Source organism: Alligator sinensis, unplaced genomic scaffold (assembly GCF_000455745.1).
Source record: "Alligator sinensis unplaced genomic scaffold, ASM45574v1 scaffold927_1, whole genome shotgun sequence".
Taxonomy (NCBI): domain Eukaryota; kingdom Metazoa; phylum Chordata; order Crocodylia; family Alligatoridae; genus Alligator; species Alligator sinensis.
In genome coordinates, this window is record NW_005842155.1 from 1096631 (window position 1) to 1118465 (window position 21835).

The window sequence follows — 21835 nt, forward strand, 5'->3', positions numbered from 1 at the left end:
TACAGCCTAACAGCACTTCGAAAAATTAAAGCACCATTTTTCCCTCCAAAGTATGTGAGGGGCAAAGACTGCACATAAGTATCCAGTAAAAAACCACTATAGTAAAAGAAGTGATAGTGGAGTAATTGGTTTTGTTTAAAAGTGCTTATATAATATTCAGTACTACTAAGAAAAGCAATTGGCTGCATCATCTCAATGTGCATGCTTTTTATTAATTTATTGATTAATTTATTAATTTATTGAGTAAAATATATGTGAGGGGCAAAGACTGCACATAAGTATCCAGTAAAAAACCACTATAGTAAAAGAAGTGATAGTGGAGTAATTGGTTTTGTTTAAAAGTGCTTATATAATATTCAGTACTACTAAGAAAAGCAATTGGCTGCATCATCTCAATGTGCATGCTTTTTATTAATTTATTGATTAATTTATTAATTTATTGAGTAAAATAATTAACCTGTCAAGAAACTGAAGAGTAAAAACCCCAAACAAGGAATACCTGTACAGCAGGACTTCATTATTTCATACATACAATTATATATTGGAAATAAAGAGGAGGCAGGAATAACTAATTAAAATTGGCATTGTTTATAAACTGTACTGGCTAGAATAGTTTTACATGCGCAAGTCTGAAAAAAAGATTTTTCCCAAAAGGAAAAATAATAAGATGGTATGAATTTTAAAAAAGAGTCAGTAGATGGCAGACTGGCAGTATAGAAAACAGTATCAGTGATATCTCAGAAGAAAAAGACTTATGCCTTCACACATGTATGTCTTTTTATAAAATCCTATATTTTATTATATACAGTCTTTTGAACATGGGAGAGAAGTTATAAGCCAAACTGTTATATCATTGGTTTAATTGGTTTTGCAGATTTTTATTGAAAAATACATGCTGTTAGATTAATGATTTTAGAAATTTATCAACCTTTTAATTTTATACTCAAAGCCTCCTGTTAGCAGTTGGCTCATAACAATATATCTTGTAAAGGGCTGACATTCTGAGCTCCTCAGAATCTAGAGTGCTTTTAATCCTGAAGTACAGAAGCTAAATTTATGAACTAGTGGGATATTAACCACTGGAAACCTCAGAGCTTGACTGAGTGGTAGCTCTTAGTATAGTAGGTTACTGCACTGCCAGTATTCACTTTGATGTAAACAATGATTTTTATTATCACATTTGCAATTGACATGCAATTCCCTAAAAGGTATTTGTTTTGAATTTGTTATCATTACATTTTTGTGGAACAGCTAGTATTGAGAAGAACATGACCATATATGGTAGCATACATAGATGCATGCAGGGGATCCAGAGCTCTTTAAAAAGTTACTGACTTATTAGCTGTGTATCTGTTGGCTTTCCTTTTAACTCAATTCAGTTTAGAATAATGAGGAACAGCAACTCTACTTTTTCTTAGAAATAGTTCAATTAAAATGTGACTTAGCATTTCTATATTCTAGTGAACAAGCAAAATGTATGGTTTTATTTAATAGAATGCATTTCAGAGTATTGATATATTCATCTCCACAAAGAGTGGAGTTAAATTGGATGGACATTTGGCCTCTTTTTCCCCATCTTTATCACAGTTGATAAAGAAGGCAATAACTTTGGATAAAGCAAGGTTTCTGACCATTTAACGTAGCCATTAGTTGCTTAGTCCAAGTTACTGCACTACTCTAATTGTATGAGACTGAAAAATCTATGTTCTTGAGACAGGACCCCATGATATAATTAGAATACTAGCAGTTTCTCTCTCCAAATGTTTAACCAAGTTAATACTAAGTGATAATATTTTCATTGTTAGCATGGGAGATGGACATGCTGAGATAAAGTATTTTAGCTAAGGTCATAGAATCATAGAAGTAGGGTCGGAAGGGACCTTGTAGACCTTCAAGTCCGACCCCCTGCCTGGGCAGGAGGAAAACTGGGCTCAAATGACCCCAGCCAGGTAGGCATCAAGCCTCTTCTTAAAGACCCCCAGGGTAGGAGCCAGGTCACAGTTGAAGTTTGTATCAGAACCAGAATGGGAACTCAGGAGTCCTAGTTCACATGTCAGACTGTTATAGCACACTGCTTCCGACTGCTTCTGGAAATGAGATGTGATAAGGCTAGTGAATTGCACGTAAAGGTGACTTCAAATAAAGCAACACAGCACTTACTATTTGATTTCACAGACAGTAATGTCAAAGATACCCTCAAAATGCAGGTGACAGTGGTAGTACCTGTCTAACTGTATCCAGCAAGAACAACTTAACTATTATGTCGGTGTCTGTGCTTTAACTGATGGCAGATACAGACTCTAAAATCCAGCTCCACAGCCATGGGATGCATGGCTAGTTTAAAAATAAATCTAAGTTCAGATATGTTTGGAAGCTGGAAATATTTTTACCCCAAAGAGAAAAGTAGCATCTCTCTAAAGAGGTATTGAGACTAACAGCAGATTCTCTTCTCTAATATTACTCTGATTTGTCGGATCAATACTGTGCAACAGTGTGCTCCAGAAATGAGGAGTGAGGTGCAATTTATTCTTTTGCTTTCTCATCTAAAGGAAAAGACATTCTTAGCTGTAAGCAAAGAGGCAACACCGTTTTGTCAACTGCCTTTTGATTTAAGGCACTTCCTGTACTCTGCTCTAGGCAAAATACACTAGTATATATTAACTGTAAAGAACAAGTGTTCAACTTCTGACATTTGACATGTTAAAACAAGGGGTGTGAAGACCACATAGAGATGACTTGTGGCAGGAAAGGAGGAAATGTATCATCCTCTGAGAATTTAAGATGGGCGCCCCTATGCAGTCACAAATATGTATGTATAACACGCATGTCTCTATAACTGTGTAATTTGGTACACTTCAAGGGCACACATTTTTTTCCTTCTGTAATATTTTTGAGCTCTAGAAAGAGGTTGTTTCTAGCAGGGCATTTTGACTAGTAACGACAGCAGGAATAATTTCCGGCAGGGAAAATGTTCTACTTTTCCTGTCAGTTTGATTCAAAAAGCTTTCTCTTGTTTTTGTTAAACTAGGCCCCTGCAGCATATTACAATATATATTATGGCACAGCTTTCGTTAAAATAAAAAAAAAAAACCCTTGTTTTAGTGCCCAGATACAGACAAGGATGCAGCAGGATTACTGAGGTCAGTCTTTATGTTCAGAATGAGCTTGGACGTAGCTCTAGATTGACGCTGAAGAACAAGGTGGCAGAACACAGCTAATGACCCCAATACTAGCTGGCTGGTTGTTCCAGTGGGCTTGGAGAGGGGAGTAAAGAAACTATGCGGAAGGTTGTGTCTCTCTTGGCAGCTGTGGGGAGGGGGAGTGAGTGTTTGAGGAAAAGGGGGAGAAGTATCTGTTCATAAGGGAAAATCATGAATACATCTGAGTCCATTATCTGTAAGCTTTCCCTTGATGCAGACAGAAAGCTTAATGTGAGCAGCCATGTATAGCTCTAGATACACCGACCAAGACCAAATCTCACTCTTGGATGTGGCCCTCTCTTTGAAGTCCATGCAGGCTGCACTAACTGAAGATTCTGGGCGCTTTCTAAGGAAAACATTGAATAAAGCAGAACTTGGATTAATGTAACTACTTATAAGGTCTGGCTGCACAATGCCCTCTCCAGAAGCCTACCCAGCATGGAAGACTTTTTGCAGAAGCTTAGAGTATTGACTTGGGATTGTTACAGTCCTTGACTGCTTTCACAACAAGCACATGCCTCACTTTTTAGATCCACTTCTGTCTGTCAACACTCACTACTTAAGTTTCCAGTGTAGAAAGCAAAATTGAACCTGCTGTTTCATTCAGGATGTCAGCTACTTGTAATCATGCAAGTCCCCGAAGAACCTGATGCCAGAATCTTTTTTTTTGAGAATGATGGATCAGGCCCAAGGATTGGCTGAAGACTCGGTTATGCTTTCCTGATGCATATCCTCAGTGACCCATCATATTGCCTTCAAAAGTTGCTTTTTTATAAAGGGCAACCTTGAAGTTCCTGTTTAAAGGGCAGGTTTCCCCCAGTATCAGTCTTGTACAATTCTCTAGATTCTTAGACTAAAATGTTTTATACTCCTCTGCTGCTTTTCATTTCAATGTAAAATACGATGCTGGAACAAGCAGTATAGAAACTGTAGGAGTTCACTTTCACCTCTTTCTATTTCACAGCTTTTTTTATAGCAGCATTTACTAGATCTGCTAGTTCAAATTTTGCAGCTCTGGTTCCCTTTGATACTGTTTACGGCTTGTCAGAAATATTCAGCAAACAAGTAAGGATCTGTTAGGTCCACAAGAACTTTAAGTGTCTACAAGTCTTCTAAGACCCAACACCAAGACAAATTTAAACTCTTTCATCTCTCCTTTGCTGGAAAGCTAGCTGCCACATCATGTAATCACTTTATAGTTTCTGCTCCTGGAGGCTGGACCATAAGTTAAATGGAAAGCTTGTGATTTTTTTTCCTAGCTTGCACCACATCTTCAAGGAAACTACCACTGACTGAATTTGCAGGATTGTTTGAATCAGTGTCCATCACTGTCACATGTCTCATAGATCATATTCCCATACATTTTCAGCAGGCAAACCTTACTATTTTGTGTGGTTGTCCAAATCAAAACAAAAATCTGTGGGGCTAATCCTTGTATCCCCAATCTCATATTTTACAACTCTTACGCAAAGGGTAGTGAATGCACCCAAAAATTTCAAAGAGGTTTAACTCAATCCTTAACAATAGGAAGCACTAATTAACTTATGTCAAAAGTTCTATCTGAATTGCGTGCAGTTATAAGAAACAGGAGAAGACCTGCGGCTCATTTGTAGCATTCTGCGGTGCCTACAAGGTGCTTGTAACGTCTGTCAACACCTGTTGTTTGGTATGATAAGGAAAGGAGGGTTGAATGTTTTCTTAAACTTTTGGCAACTAAGTGTGAAAGAAAACCTTGGTTCTTGTGTAATCTCTGACAAGTTTTTCACTGCACTAGGAGTTTTAATCATTTTTTTTAATTAAAAAAAGTGGTGGTGGTGGTTTGGTAGTTTTGTTTCCATTATTCTTGCCCACATATGTCTTCTAATGAGCAATATTTCACATTACAAACCTTCACTGTGTAGTTAAATCTGAGTCCTGGCACTAGTGAAATCAATACCAAAGCTCCTATTGACTTGAATGGTACTTGAATCTGGGCCTTTAGAGAATACCATCTCCATTATTGGAACTGTGCAGCTCTACCAGCGCTTTTGGCAACAAGTGAGCATTTTTGCTTTAATCTGTACAGAGGTCAAATAGTTTTCTTTTTGCAGTTCTTTTCCAAGGCTCCTTTCACAGATTTTTCTACAAGGTTTGCATACCCAGGAACCTGGCAAAAAGAATTAGCTATCAGAAAGGTTCTTTTTAATGAAGACTGGCAGGCCCACTGTGAATAATGGAACTAAAATGCCTTTGGTTTTCTGTTTAATCTTACCACAGTGGGTACAGATGGTGCACACATGAAATGGGTGAATTCTCCATCTGGGGTTATTCTGACAAAATTGATGACCGTATAACTAAGGTTTTTACAGCAGTGTACCTGAACACAGTAGTACGCTGGGCAATATCGTGCTTTGTTCTCCGTGTCACCTTGATAAAGCAAAACTCCCCACTGGCTGCAAGCAACATGTTGCTTGCAAGCCATGGGTTGGGGTACCACTGCTTTAAAGGAAAGTCATTTGATTTTAGGCTGAAGACTTTAAAAGGGATCTAAGGAATCCGGCATCTCACTTACAGTCAGTTTCAGTAGATTTTCACCACCAAAATCCTTTAGGCTTCTCTACAGGTAGGCTCCTGGTTTTAAACTGTGTGGTGGCTTCTGCGTGGCACACCTTATTCTCCTAAACCCAAAGCATACCCACCATTTAAAAAGAGTTATTCTTTCAGATGCAGGTTTTTTCAAGTAAGACTATAACCAAGTGGTGACAATGAGAGTAAAGCATGACCACTTGCCCAAATAGCCAGCTATGTAAGTTCACACAGATCCCAGCCTCTCCGATGGCTGTTCAATTAGCAGTCTATTTTACAGATTGTGGGAGTTCTTTGAACTTCCTCAAGATGAGCCCTTAGTGGCCTTTAGTCTTCATGTCAACTCCCTTAGGATAAGTGTTTTGCCTGGGCCTTGTAAATGTTTAATTTTCAAAGAAATTGAGCTTTCATCTTTTCCTTTTCTTTCTCCTTTTTTTTTCCTAACTACTTTTCCTCCCCCTTTTTGCTGCCTCAGATTTCCTGCTTCTTTTTCTTTCCACTCTTTTCCTAATTCTTCTCCTTCCTGAAGAAGCGGGTAACCCTCTTCTGTGTGGCTTTTTCCCCCTTTCCTCTTTGCCATCACTAATTCCTGCCCTCAGTTCCCTTCTCTTTCCATGCTCTGCAGTAAGGGACTGAATGGGGTCTTTAACTTCTGTTAGCATAGGGTGAAAAGTGACTGCTTTTCTTTCCTAAACCTCAACTGGGGTGTATGTGGGTGGGATGGAGTGCTACATGGAAGAAACCTACAATTGGTCTAGCCATCGCTGTTTCTGTTCCAGTAACCCCGCAGTGGGTAGGTCATCTGTCAAACAGTGGAATAAGCTTCTATAAGTGTCCTGCTGCTTCCATCTAACAAGAGGAGCTGGAGTTGGATAGATATTATGTGTTAGGAAAGGATACTTGATGTGACAAGATTGTTTTCAGCCTTACTGCACTGTAGGCACCTGGGACTGGTTCCCTGTTTGGTTCTTTTTAGTTATGCTACTGCACAGTATTTTATATAACCCCCTTATCATCCAAAATCCCTCTGGAACTCTTAATAACTCCATTCTGTCCTAAAAGGATTAACTCAACTAAGTAGTGGTGATACATATAATATATACATGTAATTTACCTTAAATCTTCTATGGACAGAGCCTGAACTTCAAGGTGACATTTAAAACTGTAACAATATACTTTACTTGTTGTGTGAATAATATGCAATCATGTTTTGCTTGAAAATTATAATTCCTTTTTTTTGCTTTCTTATAAAACATTTTGTTTAATTTTATCAACAGGTGACTAAGCCAAAATGTCACAGAAGACTCAATTAAGCGATGATGAGAAGTTTCTCTTTGTGGACAAAAACTTTATGAATGACCCACTTGCCCAGGCAGATTGGTCAGCCAGAAAATTAGTATGGGTCCCATCAGAAAAACATGGATTTGAAGCAGCAAGTATCAAAGAAGAGAAAGGCGATGAGGTTCTCATTGAACTGGCAGAAAATGGAAAGAAAGTTACAGTCAGCAAAGATGACATCCAGAAGATGAATCCTCCAAAGTTTTCCAAAGTGGAGGACATGGCAGAGCTGACTTGCCTCAATGAAGCTTCAGTGCTGCACAATATAAGGGAGAGATACTTCTCAGGTCTAATTTATGTAAGTAGACTCAGGAGATAAGTGGGCCTGCTCATGTTTAAGTGCTCTACTGAATCAGGGCCATAATTCAACTGTATATTTCATGCTTTGTCTAAATTCAATTTTTGTTGGTCAAGTTTTAGTTCACAGCAATTTGGAACCCTTGTCATGCTCCCGTGAGTTGGAATTGCATAGCCTTGGCTCCCAAGATTGGCTTTTAGTCTACATGGATCTATGCCTTTATCTAAACACTGCAATTAATCATATTAATAGCTATTACATTGTAGAAAAAGAGTCCACAAAGTTCCTAAGGAACTTAGTTATTGCTAGTAGAAATACAGAAAACGTGGTAGTTACATAATGGCACAAAGGGGACTTTTAATTATCCAATAAAACCATTTAAAGTGGTAAAATCTGATGCCTTTCCTAGGGGAACTTAATATAGTTAGCAACAATCAAGACCCCTGAAATTCACTTTTTCAGCCTCAGCATTTGAGTCTGTCATTAGATTTTAATCTTAGAGATAAACATTTTGAACTATCAGTTGTTTTTTGTAAAGCGCTGTCTATAGACTGTTGAAGGGTCACCATCCATCACTTCTGTCTGAAAATGTTTTGCCTGTTTTCACAAACATAAAATTACTCAGCTAGATCAGAAGGGATATATTTCTCTTTTGTGTATGTTTACTTTGCACGTTTGACAACACTTTGTAAATAGTCCGTTCCATGGCTTCCAATATATACTTACTCAGTGCCCTTCTAATGAGACTTTCGCTTCATAAAAGGGAAGAGAGACATTTACATAGGAAAATTATTTTTTTTAAATGGTAGAGCAGACATTGTATCTAAAGGTACTTTAAACTGATTTCATACTACAGTAACTACTTTGAAATCAAGTCTATTAACAGCCCTAAATGAATTAATATTGAGTGCGATGGCACCCTTCTTCTGGCACCTCTATAACATGGGTTCCTCTTACTGTTCTATGCCAGGCAAAACTGCCTGCCTTTATGTCAACAGCTAACCCTAGTTTAACAACTGTCATGCTTTTAAAAAGATAGTCACATTTAAAGAGAGTTCCTGGCTTAATTCACACAAAAAAATGTAACTCCTCAAATAAAGAGGCCAGCTCTCTTCTCTCTGTCAGTCAGGGGATGCCTGTATTGACTACCCCAGGGTCATACGGGTGTAACTGACAAGAGAATTGAACCTAAATAGTATTTTTAATTTCTCCTTGGAGTACAATCCTAATGAAATATGGATTAAAGATTTTGCTACAGCTTGAATTAAAAACTGAAATTATCTGCCAGGTCCATTGAAACTATGAAAGTTTTTTAATAAACACTCAAGGAAACTGGATAAATATTCTTTGCACATAAGAATTAAGCAAAAGATGAAGATTGTGTCTTTTTATTACTTATAAAATGGATGTGAAATGATCAAAGGGAAAACATGTAAACTGTCATTGCAGAACTGGTATTTAATAGGCCTGTGTGAAGTGGATAGTATTCACTTTGGATTTGGATTTGGCCAATTTGGGGGACAGTGATTCGATGCGGTGATTTAGATCACTGTCCCGATTTGATTTGGCTGAATCTGATTCGGTGATTCGGTTGCTGCCGAATCTCCAGATCGGCCAAGCCAGGCCCATTCCCCCCGCCTGCTCTCCCAGCCCAGAAATGGTTGTCCCGCCTGCCCCAGCTCCCGGCACTTGTTTAAAAAAAAAAGCCCTGGCTTAGCGAGTCCTGCCGGGTAGGGGACAATCCCTGCTGCCCCCCACTGCCCCACACTGCATGGGGGCTCTGCACAAGCCCCCGACTCTCCCCCTTGCTCCCCAAACCCCTCCACAGGTGTCCCGCCTGGGCCAGCTCTGGCCCTTTAAGAAAAAAAAAAACCCAGACTCCTCTCTCCTGCCAGTGGGGGGCGATCCCTGCTGCCCTCTGCTACCCTATGCCACATGGGGGGGCTCTGCATGAGCCCCCGAAGCCCAGAAGCTGCTGCAGGAGTGGTGAGTCCTACAGCTTTTCTTGAGGTTTTTTTTTCTTAAAGGGCCAGGTGGGGCACCCATGGGGGCCTGGGGTAGTGGGGGGGATGGTCAGGGGGAAGCAGGGATCTCCCCCGCCGCCCAGCAGCACCTGGTGAGCACCAGGGCGTCACCGGGAGCTGGGACGGGCAGAGACAGCCATGGTGGGACTGGGGGAGCAGGAGGGGGGTCAGGGAGGGGCTGGGAGAGCAGGCAGGGGCTGGGGGCTGGCAGGGGTCCCCCCATGGTCCTCTCCCCCCTCCCCCACCCCTAGTACTTACCACTTGAGTCAGGCTGCAGCTCCCTGCTGCAGCCACCAGGGACTGCCCGAATCATCAAAGCTCTCCGAATCTTGTCCAAAGATTTGGAGAGTTTTGAATCGATTCAGACCTTTCAATTGGCCCCCTGCTTCGATTTGGATTCAGAGATTTGGCCACCAAATTGGGCTGAATCTCCTCCGAATCGAATCAGCACCTGAAGTTTTGCACAGCCCTAGTATTTAAGCCAATATTCTTCTTGACATTAGTATTATTGCCATCATCTTGCTTAAGATAACATTGTCTGCACACTTCCCAAATATAAACTCTAAGCATGTACCAAACCAGTGCACTGTTTTCACAAATCATGATGGCCTTTGAAGCCTTATTTGTTTTGCTGTCCTTCTTATATAGTAGGCTGAAGCACAGGAGCACAGAGGGCACTGGCACAAGTGACATTTTGTCACGCAATCAACTACTAAAAGCAGTCTACAACTGTGCCCTTACAGAAGGGCACCACTGCAGAGCATTTTAAAAGGACCCAATCCTGTGACAATCTGAACTCTTATTATATAAGGATTCAGATGAAGGGATTCCAAAGTGAAGCAGCTTCATTAAGTTGTATCTGCATGAGCTGGGAGCAGGGCCGAGCTGACTCAGCCCAGCCCTGTTCCCAGAGCTGTTTTCAGAATGGGAAGGGGAGAAGCAAATAGAGGGAGCTCATTCTGGGGATTGCCCAGCTGGTGCTGGAGGGTGGGACAGTATCCCTGCTTCCTTTCCCCCCTCCCATTTTAAAAACAGCACCAAGGCTGGGAGGGGCAGGCCTAGGGGAGAGCAGCTGCAGGCTCACAGCCACTCTGAACTGCAGCTTGATCCCCCCAACCCCCTGGGACCTAACAGTGAACATCTGTTGGGCCTGGGGGGGATTACTGTAACTCCTGGTGCTTTCTGCAAAGCTCCATGAGTTACAGCAGGGAGCTTCACTTCTGTCTGCATCCAGAAAGTAAGTCTCTTAGAGTGGCTATTGCCTGGAGAACTCTGGGTATGTTACAGCATCATTAAAAATGCAGGAAAAAAAAGAAGGATGAAAATTGTCCTGACATCAAATTTCACACTGCTGTGAACAAATAGAATCTATCTTCTAAGCCAGGGGCTGGCAACCTTTTAGGAGTGGTAGGCCCAGCAAACTGCTGTCAACGGTATAAATAGTAAGGTTTGCACCCTCGGCCAGCAATTCTTTTATCTGCCTGCTAACACCCCAACCCTCCCTGCTCTGTGTAGAGGGAAGCTCTCTTACCACCACTCACAATTGAAACTGCCCCTTAATCTTGCCACCAATTGCCACCAAGGGGCAATTTGTCAGTGAACAAATTGGCAGCTGCAGTAAGGAGACAAGAGAAAGTGAACAGAGAAGGTCGAGGCGGCAGCATGCTAATGGCTCATAGATTTCATAGATTTTTATGGTTTCAGATCATCAAGTCTGACCCCCTGCCCTGGGCAGGAAATGAGTGCTGGGGTCAGATGACCCCAGCTAGGTGCTTGTCTAGTCTCCTTTTAAAGACCTCCAAGGTAGGGGAGAGCACCACCTCCCTTGGAAGCCCATTCTAGATTTTGGCAACCCTCACCATAAATTTTTTTTTCCTAATGTCTAATCTAAATCTGCTCTCCGTCAGTTTATGGCTGTTGTTCCTAGTAACCCCAAGGGGCACCCTGGTAAACAGAGTATCCCCTATTTCTTGCTGCCCCTCCCTGATGAATTTGTACACGCTTTCATCCTGGCCACCACTCCCCTTGCCACTGCCACCACTGATTTCCTTCATGCACTGATGTCCTGATGCATGTGTACCTGTGGACCAGATGAACTTGCTTTATGGGCTGGATTCAGGCTGCAGGCCATAGGATGCTGACCCCTGTTCTAGACAATCAGGTTCCACAAACCCAGACCAAAGGATGATAAAAAGAAAGTCTGTAAAGTAATTTCTAGCAATAAAACTTCCACAAATTGCACTTAGAACAGGAAGATCCATTATCAAGAATAATCTGAATAACACTTAATATCACCCACATGTATATGCTTCATGGGGACTATACCATTTCTACGCTAGAGATCAGATTCTAAGTAAGTATTATATTAAAATATAAAAAGTGTATGTTTAGATTGGATCCAGAATTATCTTGTGGTGTCTTTCCTTAAATTTGGTTTAATTTAACAAGATACATTAACCCAAATTTATGATTACAGGTTAAGTTTTAGGGTAAAATTACATTCTTGAGAAACATCCTCTGCCAATATAGATCAGCATAGTTCCTTTGAAGTCAAAGCTATGTTGACTTATACCTGCTGTGGATCTGGCTCTGAATTTCTCCTGTAGTGTTTGTCTGTCATCCCACGGATACAGAATTGGAGTCAGTGTGAGAATTCTTCAGTCACAAAGAGCAGTACATTAAGGTTGAGGCCTACCCTTCAGACTAGAAAGAAGTTGATTATCCTTGAGTCCTGCAGAAGGGATTTTTCAGAACTGTTTTGAGACTAGGTTATTTTAGACTGATCAGGCTCAGAAGGCCTGGCTGTGCCTTCTGAACCTGATCACGTAGCATCCTTACAGCATGATTTGAAGTAGGAAGGATATGGGTGTGATGCTGGTTCCCTTAAGTGCATGGCATCTCCTTGTAATGTTTGGGGATCAGGTTAAAAACAGTGTCAGTCAAGCTTTAAACTCAAGCAAAATGGTGGGATTTTAACAATGAAGATGGTTCTAACAGGAGATGCTGTGTTCTAGTTTAACACAACGTTTGTGCTCTTTGTGGTCTATTTAATTTTAAAAGGCTTTATTCACTCTATAGGCATGCACATTGCCATGTCATGGAGAGGAGGTATCTCTGCAAGGGTGACCTTTGCTGGCTCTGCCAGTCAGTATTCAGCCTGGGATTGGTTGGATATATTTGAAGGAAGCTTCCAAAGATATATGCTGAATCATCATATCTCTTGCATGCTAGAGCCTTGCTCCATGCCGAAGAAGCTCACTTGCTCTTTGAGCTGTACCTGGGGCTCATGAACTTCTGAAGTGGGATCTGGTCACAACTCTCATTAAAGAGTAATCCTTAAATTGACCATCTTATCTGCACAGAGCTTGACATTCACTAATTTGTCTTCCCAATACCTTTCTAATTATTGCAAGATGTCCTGTAACTTGCCCAAGATCACACAGAAGTCTGTCACAGCTCCAAGTTGATTCCAGGAGTCCTGGGTTTGGATCAATAGCTTGTTTGATCTCTGTACCCTAAGAAGCTGTTCACTGTTTTCTTTTTCTTGTAAGTTTCTAATTGGGTTAGGTACTTAATGACATGCCTCACTTGAAGTACATAAGTCATCCTATGGCATTACTTGCATCACTACATAATCAACATATCTTTAAGTACTTTGCTGACCAGAGGCCAAAATTATAGCTGTTCTTAAATGGAAGACCTAAACCTTTTGGGGAGGTCAGGTATGCTAAATAGAAGTCCATCCCTTGGATGAAAGTCTGGCTGTTTTTACTTCTGAACGCTGTAAGAGATCAATCTTGTAAGAAGGAAACTCCACTGTCCCTACAATGCAAGATCACTTCAGAATTTCAGACTTTGGGGTATCTCTTCAAGACTTCCAAGAATTTGGTATTATTAACTAATGAACCCCACTCCCCATGCCATCAGTTCTAGCCTAAGGACTTTGAAGGCAGGTGAAGATCCTGACCATGCTTTTCTCAATACCTTGCTTGACACAATAGAATGGCAATAACAGTTTTTGTAAAAGGAAAAGAAGTATGAGCAACAGGGGTCTTTATATATAACCAGTACGGACCAAAGAAGTTCTGCACACCCAACCTGTTTCTCAGCACTGTAAATTGAAGGATAAGGAAATATAACTTGTAATACCATACAAACCTTTCAGTCTGTTTTGAAACTTGTGCTGTTTCCTAATACGGTCAAGAAAGGGAAACCCCTGTGCTTCTATGTGAAAACTTCTCAAGGACAGAACTGATCCAAGCCTACAGAAGATGGAATCGTGTATCCTCCATGTCAGAGTTTTTTTGTGATGATACTGAGCAGTTTGATTCATGTTCAGACTTAGTCCTGAGACCAAGTAGGAGAAAAGCAAAGAGCAGTAGTGCCACATGAAATGGCTTAACTAGGTATTTTTAAAACCTTGTGAAATAACAGCATATATAAGCAAAAAATTAAAGGATGTTAGACTATAAGTATTATAGAATGTAAACTAATAGTACTGTTTTTAAATCTGATGCCAGAGCTAGTTGAGTTTTTGATTATGGGTGTTCTCTCACACATTTTAGTTCCTTACTTGCAAACTGTTCAATTTCTCATCTTAATGCCTCCTAACTCACCAGATAGCTCATGCAAATTAATTTCAATCTGGGAGTCGATTGCAAAACTTTTCACTTTCTCTAACGGCCATTCATTCTTTGTAACATGTTATGGCAATTTAGGTTGCATGCTTTTGTTTTCTGTTACTGTTTGGATAGCTGAAACCTTTTCAGATAAGAGACTGATAAAATGCTAAACATAACCTCCAACATATAACCAAGCCTCTTTGTACACACTTTTGAATTTCCTTATTCACATGTGAAAATTGCTTCTTAACTGAATGCCCAAAGCTGAGATGTAACATACATAGTTTAACCAAAAACGTGTTTTCAAGTTAGAACAGACTTTGATGAACCATTGTTTGCAGTATTTATTTATTTCTATGTTGTAAACATGCCACCTTTTACTTATGGATTCTTTTCCCCCACCCTTCCAATTATACCTAGAGGCTTTGGTTTATGCAATTTGCTATCTAGTAATTGAAAAGAAGGAATTTCATTTAGCTGAAATATTACACATCCATAAGGCACTGACAGAAATTACATTTGTTGCACAACTGGCCCCTTGAAAGAGCTTGACAGCCAAGTCCAAACAAGAGAACATGGCTGCAGAGTGCTTTGATCATGTGACAAATTATTGCAAGATGAAGGTGCTCCAAAGGTGAGGGCCCCCCTCCCCACTCCAGTGCAGCTGGGCAAACCCCAGAACAGGCCTCTTTCCCCTGCCTTCTCCCTCTCCCATCCTGAGACAACACCTAGGATGGAAGAATGGGGCAGAGTTAGGGGAAGAGACTGCAGACCGGCGGCCTCTCTTGCTGGATCAGTTCTAAATTGGAGCTTGATGCTGCACTCTTCCAACCCAACAGCTAATGTCTGTTGGGTTGGGAAGGTCAGTGTAATTCATGGTGCTTTCTGTGAAGTGCCATGAGTTAGATCAGGGAGCTGCACTTCTGTCTGCGCCTTATATAATGTATATAATGCACGAGGGGGAACCGATTCTGTCTACTCTCCCTTTGCCTCCTAGAAAGGAACTAAAGTCAAGATACCGTGGAATTATGCAATTGATACTGTTATAAGCATTTGAACATACTCTGTAGTAGTTTGAGTGTTAGAAATGATTCGCTGGATATGCACCCAAAAACTTCACGTACGTATGCATCAGTTTGAATATATAAATTTGTATTTCTTAATGTGTATGCCCTCTGCTTGTTACATAGGAGGATAACTAGGTGATTCACTTATTACAACTTTGTATCTAAATAAATGCATTTTGATCTTCATGTTTCTCAAGCTCTTAAAAAGAGGCAAAAACCTGAGTCAACACCATTCTTTATCTCGTTTTCCTTGCAGACTTATTCAGGTCTCTTTTGCGTCGTAGTAAACCCATATAAATACCTGCCCATCTATTCAGAGAAGATTATTGATATGTACAAAGGAAAGAAGAGGCATGAGATGCCACCCCATATCTATGCAATTGCGGATACAGCATACAGGAATATGTTGCAAGGTAAGGCTGGAAAATAACCAGGGTTAGTAATGTGATAAAATTTGGAAATCTCTCAAGATCATCAAAAAATACTTGTCATGAAAGTTTATTCCAGCATTAGTTCCAGCTAGCAACAGAACAGCAATCGGAAAAAGATTTATAGCTTTCTTCAATTACAGAAGGGTTACATGGACTCTAGAACTTTCTTAGGAATTCTTTGGCAGGAATTGCAGTCCATGAACAATGTGACTCAAAAAGGAAAAACAATTCATTTACCCATCTGTGTAGAGGGATGTGGGCAGGGTTTTAAGTTAAGCAAATAGTTTTGGCAAATACGGGCATGGAAAATACTCCCTTTGTACCAATAGAGACTATTCCAAGCTTAGCTGCTAGGGTTAGCTGAATTTGTGTCAGGACTACTGTCATTTTGCTGCTGGAGAGTAAAGCCTAGTAAGATACTTGTTCCTACTATTTGTTTGCTTTCTCATGTTCTAGACCTGCATGTCCTACATCCAGAATTGAAGTACAATCAGCTTTTCAATGACAATTGCTTGTAATGATAAAAGGGATCGGGCCCAAAAAATGATAGAGAAAAAAAAACAATACTGCACAGATTTTCCTTCTTATGTCATCACTGCTTTGTGACACAGCTTTGATCCTAAAAAAAACAAACCACGCTCTTCTGGAAAAAAAAATGTCTGTTTATAATACTATACGAATACAGGGTCTGCTGCCTTAAAGCCAGGCACAGACTTGTCTTAGTTAAATGGAGCTCTGATGAACTGCATTGTCACTTGATCACTTGTTTGGAGACGGGAGTATTTAGCAATTAAAAGATGTTTATTAAGATTTCAGTTCTATGGTCTGTATTGACTTAAATAGTGCCTGGGCAAGAGCTCCTAGACTGGGCCCTGAGGTGGTCTGACTTTGAAAAACAAAGCAAGAGAAACCTAATTTTTCAGCTTCTGGGTATATAAGGCAGCACTGCACTGGCTGCATAAAGATAAATAATCCCACTTAAATCCTGGAAAACTTAATAGCTGCCATAATATATCAGCCCTTCCTAGCTCTGTGGATAATATGATAAAAGAAAATTTGCTTTTCTGTTTGAAAACCACTTGGCCCCTATAGTTGAGTGTGAATGGAAGATAGGGTTACACAGTATGACATGTAGAACAGAGCTTTTGACACTTCTTTGCATTGCACAGAAAAGATAACTAAAAATTGGCTTCCTTCCCTTAATTATAGAAGCCTGGTTACTTATAAGCACACACATATAAAGTTCTCTAGTACTTAGATTTATGGCATAAACACACAGCAGGGCAGATGCTGAAATTTAGTTTCATGGGATCTGGGAAATTTCTGATTTCCAGAGTACGGTGGCTGTGGCAGTGACAGCGTAACCTACCTAGTATAAATTGGTGCCACTATACCAGTGCAGCTTCAAAACTACCCCATAAAGTTACTGCTGCAATATATCTAGTGATGAGAGCCAGGAACTCTGGCTACACACTGGGATGAAGAAGCATAAGCTGAACAAAGTCCAGGCTTCTGTGCCTCAACTTAACCATTAGAGTCCAGCAGCCTGGTTGCTGCATCTCCTGCACCTGCCGTGAGTTAGCTGGGGCTACATTCCTGCTCGGCCAGGCAAAAGGCTGCCTTTCTTCCATAAGAATCATGAGATCCAGTAAAATACCAGGGAAGGATAAACCCAGCAAAAGATGCAAGAGAAGGGTTGGCCATCCTACTAGGGCTGAGAGGAGCAAAGTCAAAGCCTCTGGGAACTTCAGCGCATCTTGGGAAGGGAAATTGCTTTGGTTTATTTCCACTCAAAAGTTTTTTGTCTTAACCAATAAATGATAACCTGCCTGGGGCAAATTCCAGTGTGGTACTGGTTCCTGCCTGAGTCAGGGAGGTAGTCCACTCCCTTACTGGTCTTCCCCATTGTTTGTCTTGACCCTCCTCACAGCCTTTACAAAACAGCAGCAGGTATCTTGAATTTGTTTGTCTTTGTGAGCTTGTCAGGATGGGCAAAATGCGGCCCGCGGGCCAGATGTGACCCACCAGGACATTCTATCCGGAATGTCTAAAATTCTATCCGGCCCCTAAAAAATTTGGAAAAGTAATATTTATCTGCCCCTGGCTGCTTGTCATGCAGCCCTCAATGGTTTGCCAAAACTCAGTAAGTGGCCCTCCGCCTGGAATAATTTCCCTCCCCTGGCTTATGTGGTAATCACAAACAACACCTATGAGGACTGGAATTTGTGGTGGGGGGGTTGTCTTGTTGTTTGAAGGGTATTGCCTTGGTTTAAACAGCAGGTGGAATCTGGTGTTCCCTGCACCTTTCTTGACCTCTAAAGTTGGCACAAGCTCTCAAAGTCTCTTACACAATATTGTGATGAATTTGCTCCTTTTGAAAATAACCTTTGCTCGCAGCAGAGAAGAGGAGAATGAGTGGATTGTGGGGGGAAGGAACAAAAAGGGGAAGAAGAGATCAGAAGAAAGTATGTGGCTGTATTTTCTCTGTAACACCGATCCTGAACATATCAGGCACTTTAATGGGAGATGCAGTCCCATGAGATCTTACTTTGAAAGCCTAGGATGTTCAGGTTTCCCTTGCTTATTTGTTTGCACATGCTATTTTGGATTCTTTCCATCTCAGAAGAGATCCACAGCTGCTTTCAATGCTTTTAATGCTGTGCTTTTGTTTGTCAAAGTGCATCTGTGCTTTCCACAATTTTCTGAACCAAACCTCAAAATATCTCTAGTTACTGTGCCAGACTTTATACATGTAGTAAGTAGACATCAGCAAGAATGAGTATATGCAACACAAACTGACAGATATATAGTTTGTGTAAGAGTTTTTACAAATGGAGAGTAAACAAGTTTTTTTATATTCACAAAGTCTGGATCACAGTGCTGAATCCTAGAATATTTTCCTTACGAAGTTTTTCATGTCCTGCCCCAGACAGCAAGGATCGGGCACGTATACCAAATACTCCTCATACCTTGCTTTGAGGAGTGACTATATTCATGATGCTTAAGTGAATTAGTGTTATTATTTCTCCCTCAGGGATGCCCAGGGCAACGCCTTTTTACTATAGAGCTGAGCAAATTTTAGTCCATAAAGGGTAGAACCTCAGGTTGCGTCAGTTGTCAAAGCTCCACTGAAATCATTGGAGCCTTTAGTGTAATTTATAGTAGCACAGGATCTTACCTCATCACTCCCCACTATCTTCTACTGGAGCAAAAAGCACATCTATCTAAACTGAAGTCATTCTTCTGCACTGTTTAGTCCTCGCTCTTAAATACATTGTACTCTCTCTGTTTTAGAGATAACTTATCTCATTTCTTCATGAAAGACTAGGTTTCAGTCAAGTCCGAATTGTTACTGGGGTTAGTGAACTTAGCTATTTGAACACCCTAATATCCACAAAACAGTGCTCGAAGGAGGGAGAATTTGAAAGATGCCAGTTGGAATACAGCCATAATTCCCATTAATCTCAACTGAACTTGAACACCTAAATCATGCAGGTGGCCTCGCATGTGTAGCTTTCAATGCAGAGGCATGGCGGGGTCTTGTCTAATCAGTCTATAACCCATAGTCACTAATTCAGTATGACAATCATCCAGTTACTTTACCTACATACCTACTTTTCTTTGAAAATATAATTGGTAAGATATTTTTCTGGATATTTCTCTTGTAACTAAGGCCATAACATGCCCTGTGGAGTTCAAAAATGAAGAGTTCTGTCAGCATGCAATGACACTGAGGGTTCAGGAGTCGTTTGTAGTATGTTCTACAGTGCTTGTTAAATATTGCAAGGAATACAAGGAAGAAAAAAACAAAGTTTTAAGAATCTACTCTTTATAATCTAGGAACAAAACACAGAGAGGTGAATAAAGTGCTATGATAACATATGGTAGGTCATCAGCCAGATGTATTCGATATATTGATACAGCAATCCAGCATGCAGGTAGTTGAATTACAAAAGTTTATACAGGGAAAGAAGAGTTAACAGAAGAGGGTAGATTAGACTCATTAAAATACACTATTAAATGACATATGTAACAGGAACTTCTTAAAATGCAGCTGTTTAAATGCTTTCTCCGAGTCCTCTGTTACTAGGATCCCATCCAGACCTGAAGTATGTGAGTTTGCAAGATCTCTTCTGACAACCCAGAGAGAAGGAAGGCAATTTAGTCTCCCATTGCCCAAAATGGTGAATACAGCCATTTTGTATGTGTGTACATAAGCAGAAATCTTCATGATAGAAACCTGGCATCTCATCAGATAAGGAAGTTACATCCTAAGTCTCTATCATTATTTAATGTACCAAACAGAGAGCAACCTTAACTTAGTTTCCTTTAATCTAAAAGTAAAAAATAGCTTGAGACTAGGAATTCCTCAGGAGAACACAGTGTGTCACTGCAACAGCTGTTGTGTTGAACTAAATCATACAGACTAGACTATGCTCTGACAGACAAGCTAGCAAACTAACTTTACACTTAAGATGCTGCATATAGAAAACAGCCTTACAATTACATAGCTATGTGTATTGTACAAGTGCTGTTCTCTTGGTCTGTAAACCTTTACTTCTCATAATACCTTCTGCCCTTTTGGCCTACCCTCTGCCCCAACCAAAACACAGAGAAAGACAGACAACAGTGTAATAACAATATCCAGACCATTACTAGTAAATGAAGGCAGAGTAGGTAGGCAGCAATAATTGGGCTAAAACTTGCATATACATTTAGACTTCTCACAAGTGCTCTGTCCAGAAAATTCAGAGCTTGGTAAGACTTATTACAGCCCTCTCAAGATTCAGAAAACTTGTTTCTTTATTCTAAAACAGTCATGAAATAAACTGTTTAAAAGCTGTATCAATAGGAAAACTTGACTTAAATATGTAAGAAAACATGCAATTCTATAGATTTAAGTAATGTTATATCAATTTAAAGGACATTTATGTGAAACCCCATCTGTTGCTGTGTCCTTAGTAGAACTGCCTTTAAAAGGTTCCCTTTAACTGGTAATAAAAGTATAGAAGCAGTAAGCTAACATCTGATCATGGCTTCACTCTGTTTTCTCCTTTTATGGTGAAGCTGCCAACTTGCTGCTTCCTTGTAATCAACCATCAGATTTTGTTTGTAATTAAGCAGAACTAACTGATCTATTTGCAGGGTAGGGGTTGAAATGGAGGCGGGAATAAGGCATGTAATACAAGCAAACTGGCAATGTATTGGTATGAATTTTCTAGATGAAAGTCATGGATGTTTAGGTAAGTTACTGCCTGGGGTGTGTTGAAAGGCACAAACAGGTCCAGAGCCTACATAATTAAAGCACGTCACTCATGCAGGTCATTTTCTTCAAGAAGAATTACTTGCATGGCAAAAGTTAAAACACATGTGCTGTCACTAAAGGGCCACAGTGGTTTTATTTAGAATAAACTTTCAAGAAGACAAACAGGAGAGGAGGGGAATGAGACCTGTATTTGAAGGACAAGGCACGGTGGCGACGGAGTTAACCCTCTGTGGCACTTTCTAGGGAGCAGCTCAGTACCTGCACTCACCTGCTCCGGCCCTGACAGCCAACAGCTCAGGTCCAGCTGTAGGAAACTTGACTTGCAGCCACATCCATGAGAGTCCAACCCCTCTACATATCAAAAGGGAAGTGGGGCACAAGGTTACGGTGGCCCTCTTCCTCCAGGAAGCCCCTACTAGGTGGAACACCAGGTATCTATTAATAGAAGAGAACCCCAGCAACAAGTCTTACTTTCCCCCAGGGAAGCCAGCCAACTGCACCTGCCCCCATATCGCCTCTTTACCCTGCTACCCTGATCTCACCCCTCCAAGACTGAGGCCCAAAGTCTGGCTCTCCTCCCAGCCTGCTGCCAAGCAGCTGGGCTTCCTCCTGTTATGTCTTCCTCAGAGGCCTGACATTACTGGCAGGTGTGGTAAGAGCAGTTCGCTAACTCACACCTGCCAGTGCAGGGTTCAGACCTGCTGTCTTGAGGTACTGCCTCCCGGCTTCTTCTCTTTCCATAATACTCCACTGCCTGAGGTCTGCACCCCTCCATGCTTTCTTCTTCATTCTGTGTTCACTGAGTGACCTGTAAATTACACCCGGAACAGAAGAAAGAAGTCAGGGTGTCTCAAAGAGAAGAGAAGCTGGTGACACTTTTCAGGGCAGGAAAAGAAAATGGTCAGAAGTTACAGTCTGTTCAAGTGTAAAGTTAGTATCAGGAGGGCAGGGGCAGAAGGACAACATGTTACTGAGCAAAGCCAGGATATTATTTGTTCCTGAAGGAAAAACAGGAAGAAGGAGA

General features: G+C 40.8%; 1 protein-coding gene across 3 annotated transcripts in view; it reads left to right on the forward strand.

The window, feature by feature from the left end:
- Positions 1-21835, forward strand: part of MYH11 (myosin heavy chain 11) — a 95789-nt gene that overhangs the window by 506 nt on the left and 73448 nt on the right. For all 3 annotated transcript variants that reach the window (XM_025206429.1, XM_006025582.3, XM_025206428.1), the window contains exons 2-3: positions 7043-7401; positions 15371-15527. In XM_025206429.1, the coding sequence (XP_025062214.1) occupies positions 7057-7401; positions 15371-15527 (502 nt within the window). In that variant the 5' untranslated portion in view covers positions 7043-7056. The remainder of the gene's footprint in view (positions 1-7042; positions 7402-15370; positions 15528-21835) is intronic.